Consider the following 4271-nt stretch of genomic DNA (forward strand, 5'->3'; position numbering starts at 1 on the left):
TTAATGTGTGTGTGTGTGTGTGGCCAGCTCAGCCCACCAGGGGGCGGGGCTGGCTGGCATGTGGTGCTGGGGGATTGAACCGCGGTCCCTGTGTTTGCTAAGTTTGTTCTAAGTAGGCGCTTTAGACCACTGAGCCATCGCACCAGCCCTGGAATTAACTTTAATGTTATATATTTATTAAACCTCCCCTGTCCAAAGTATTACTTTTCTTGTGGTATATGACAGCATACTTATTCTAGCTACCCTTTCTTTTTAGTCAGTACATCTGAAGCACACAATGTTTTCACTCTCTGTTAGGAATGTGCACTGTGCATCTTAGTTCCTATTTTCACCCTTTCCCTCCGTTCCCCACCGATCCAAAATATTACCATTTTTAAAAGATTTTGAAGCCCAGTAAAACTTCAATAGGCAGCCCGTTTTGGGCTGGCAACATAGCTCAGTGTTCTAAGTGCCTGCTTAGGCGAGCTTAGGCAAGTGCAGGGGACCATGGTTCAATCCTGGCACATGCCTCGCCAGCCCCACCCTCAGGGTGGGCTGAGCCAGCCAAAAAAAAAGAAGAAGAAAGAAAGAAAGAAACAACTAGCCCACTTCCACTGGGATTGGCCACATGGCACAAACCCAGTGAGCCAGGCAATAGAACTATGGCCCGGACACCTACCACACTACATAACCAAATGTAAATCCCATGTGAAATACCATTTTCCTGGTATTTTCAGCTAGCTTCTTTGCATTCTCTCCTGACCTGTGCTTAGCTATCTAATGCATGCATGTGTGGGGGAAAACCCCAGTCTGATCTAGTCAACAGTTCACCTGCGCAAGTTCTGTATAAGAACCAGGGGAACCTTAAGAGCAGGCAGGCCCAGTGGGCTTCTGCATCACAACACCAAGGTGCTACGGCATGCAATGGCTCTGGTCTACTGGTTGCCATCTGCACACTAAGACTAGGAGTTGCCTGCACTTCAAGCCAGTCTGGCTATAGCCGCATACCCAGGCTGTGAGCCAGCCTTCCAGTGCCACTGGGCCAGACACTTCCAATGACACTGCTTGTATTTTCTGCTTAATTGCAAAGGTGGTTAGAACATATGAAGGATTTATTGAGACTGTCCAAGTGAGTAACCTTATACTTAGCAAAACACACATTACCTTTTTTAACCAAGAATTTCATTAAATGTTGTCCTTTACTATTTAGAGACTTTCTAAGCATAATGCTCTTGGAAAGATTAGAGGGAAGGTGAAATGATTGGTACACACTAAAAATGCTAGTTCATCTACACAGCTCCTGTACCAAAAGGAATATACATAAAGCTGCTGTGACAGAATATTCTAACTATACTGACTTGTCCAGGCAATCAAGATTATCTCTAGAAATGTCATACCTGTATCAAACGAAGAAAATCCACCTCCAAAGGATGGAAATCCACTGAAAGTGGAGAAAAAAGAGCCTGTACCACGGCTTCTGCTTCCTCGGGGACCCCTTCGGTTCCCAAAAATGTCTTCAAATGGATCTTCTAGAAACAAGAATGCAGAATATCAAAATCTTTATCTGTATTTACTTTTTCCAAGGGAGAGGAAATTGAGTTAATGCTTTCCCATAGGCCACTAAGTAGACAACAAACACCACCCACATTCAGGTAGGATATCCAGGCTACCTACCTCATCTGATACCCTATTTACAACTTCAACTCAACTAAAAGGGTAACACATATGTAATGAACCATAGTTAAATGAAAACATCATACATACACACATGACCCAGGATAGCCAACATGCACCTGAGAGTGGTGAAAGAGGTTACTCTACATATAGAAGTTTGTTTTTCAAGGAGCCCAAACAACCTCTACAAAGTAATTCAGAAATACACACAGGGTCACTCTAGCACACCTGCCTGAATATGCTAGAACAACAAAACAGCTGGGAACCCAGCTACAGCATCTAGAATCTCTTTCATATTCCTGTAAGTCGGAGGTCTCAAAACAAACAAACAAACAAAAGAAACCTGAACAGTAAGTAAGTGGTGGGCCTAATGTTATAGGTCAAGAAATGTTCACAAACAATCACTGACATAGCACACATTACTACTGGAAAGTAAAAAAAAATGCCTCATGGCAGGTAACACAGTTCTCAGCACGACTCCCCAGCATACTACAACCTGCCTTCCTCGTTGAAAAGGGCAGAGGCAAGAATGTTAGGCTGGTTCCCTGCTACTACAGAGCAGCTGGCAGTCACTGCAATAGCAACTGTCCTCATCACCAGGGCAACTACACAAATCTGCCCAGACCTCAGAGCACCAACTCTAGACCATGCATACAGGGCATCCGTCCAGGCTCAGCAGGGAAGGCCAGACCCACCCCTCAGCCCCTAAACTCCCTCAGGCTCCCTCTCCCTCACTGTGAGTGACAAGAGCACCCAAACAGACACCCTATGAAAATAGGTCACTGCTGGGCTGTTTTTTGTTTGTTTTGGCAGAACCGGGGATTGAACTCAGGCCCCTGCGCTTGCCAGAGAAGCACTTATTCCACTGAGCCATCTCCCCCCACTCTGGGCTGGTTTGTAAAGCTAGGTGAATAATGTCTTTACCTCAGCAACTATAGCAGCAAACCAGTCTAACAAACTGTAACATCACGTCTCACGTGTTGTCTTACTCTTTGCCTTCTTTCAAATTTCATGCATCCATGGTTCAATGTTTATAAAACGTAGCGCTGAAGTGATGGAGGTCAGACACCGCCCACCAACATAAAAACCAATGCACCATCTGATGTCAGCGCAGGACAGACACAAACCCACTCGCAGGATTAAACACACCAATGTGTTCTGCCTGTCTCTGCATTTTACACTTTCTCCAATTTACACCTCATCTTAACAAAAACTAAAGGGTTGGGGGCTATTATCAACTGAACTGTGGTCCTTCCAAAAAGATGCCTAACATCCTAACCTTCAGTGCTTCTGAAGGTCATCTTACTCAGAAATAAGGTCTTTTTGGGGCCAGGGAGATGGCTCAGTGGAACAAGCGCTTCCCTGGCAAGCATAGGGGCCCGAGTTCAATCCCCGGTTCCATTAAAAAAAAAAAAAAAAAGTAAGGTCTTTGCACATGATTGAGTTAAGACAAAGTCACCAGCATCGCCCCTAAAACTGTATTCATTTACAAATGAATGGCAATGAGGACAGCTGCTGCTGTCCGTTTAGGATAGTATCTGGATGTAGGTATGTATGCAGGTGAGACCATGTGCAAACACAGGAAAGTTGTCCACAAGCCAAGAGCTACCTGAATCCACCAGTGCGACCAGCCAACTTGGCCTCAGAAGGAGCCCTGCAGACACTTCACTCCCAGGCCGTCAGCCTCCAGCACTGGGCAGTAGCAGCTCAGTTTCTGTAGCAACTCATGCTGCCAAAGCCCAGCCTTCCTATGTGGAGATGGCCAGGAGACAGCTACTCTGGTCCCTCAGTGACCCAGTTCTATCTCAAAGCAGGTACAAAAGCACCAAGTTTTTGTTCTAGACAAACTTTATAAATTATATCTCCTCATAACACAGAGGCTTGGGACAGTTCTTTTACAATGTATTTTTTTTTTCTTCCAGCTTTTTGAGACAGGGTCATAAGTAGTTCAGGCCTTGAATTTGTAGCAATCCTTCTGTTTCAACTTCCGATAGTTTACAATTTATTCTGGAACCAGTGGCATTTCTGGCTCTGGCCCACAGAGCTCCTCCTCTCAAAGCTCTTCCTCACTACTCAGCAGTAGCTATGCACCCCTCTGAGCTCATCCTCTGTACCCCACAGGCCAGGTTCCTCCTGAGAAGCTCACTTTGGCCCCAGCTAAGACCTTCACTCCAGAGGCTCCTCGTCACTGAAGAAATCCAGCTCCTCACTGGAGATCAGAACCAAAATTCTACCGTTCTCTTCGTTCAGGGTAGAGGGCAGGTTTAAACCTTCCCTAGGCGCCAAGTCCTCACTCTGAAGCTTCCTCGAATACAACGTTCCCTTGAATACAACTGGCTCACTGCCTTAAGCTGAGATCCAGCTCAAGAGAAGCCTCACCCTCCTCACAGCCCCGATCCCCAAGTCTGCTTTCCTGGGTTCTACATGCTATGCTTTCTCTGTGCCATGCTCCATTCACCAAGGCTGACAAGACTGCTACCTTCGGGCTGGTGAGATGGCTCAGTGGTCTAAAGCACCTACTTAGAACAAGCTTGGCAAAGCACAGGGACCGCGGTTCAATCCCCCAGCACCACATGCCAGCCAGCCCCGCCCCCTGGTGGGCTGAGCTGGCCACACAC

The 4271-nt window shown here is 46.4% G+C and overlaps 1 protein-coding gene across 1 annotated transcript in view; it reads right to left on the bottom strand.

Moving 5' to 3' along the window:
* Dnajb6 (DnaJ heat shock protein family (Hsp40) member B6) overlaps positions 1-4271 on the bottom strand; it is a 34706-nt gene that overhangs the window by 26716 nt on the left and 3719 nt on the right. Inside the window, exon 3 of the mRNA XM_023712737.1 lies at positions 1377-1491. Within this exon, the coding sequence (XP_023568505.1) occupies positions 1377-1491 (115 nt within the window). The remainder of the gene's footprint in view (positions 1-1376; positions 1492-4271) is intronic.

The sequence above is a fragment of the Octodon degus genome, unplaced genomic scaffold (assembly GCF_000260255.1).
Source record: "Octodon degus isolate 3935 unplaced genomic scaffold, OctDeg1.0 scaffold00027, whole genome shotgun sequence".
In the NCBI taxonomy this organism is placed as follows: Eukaryota; Metazoa; Chordata; class Mammalia; order Rodentia; family Octodontidae; genus Octodon; species Octodon degus.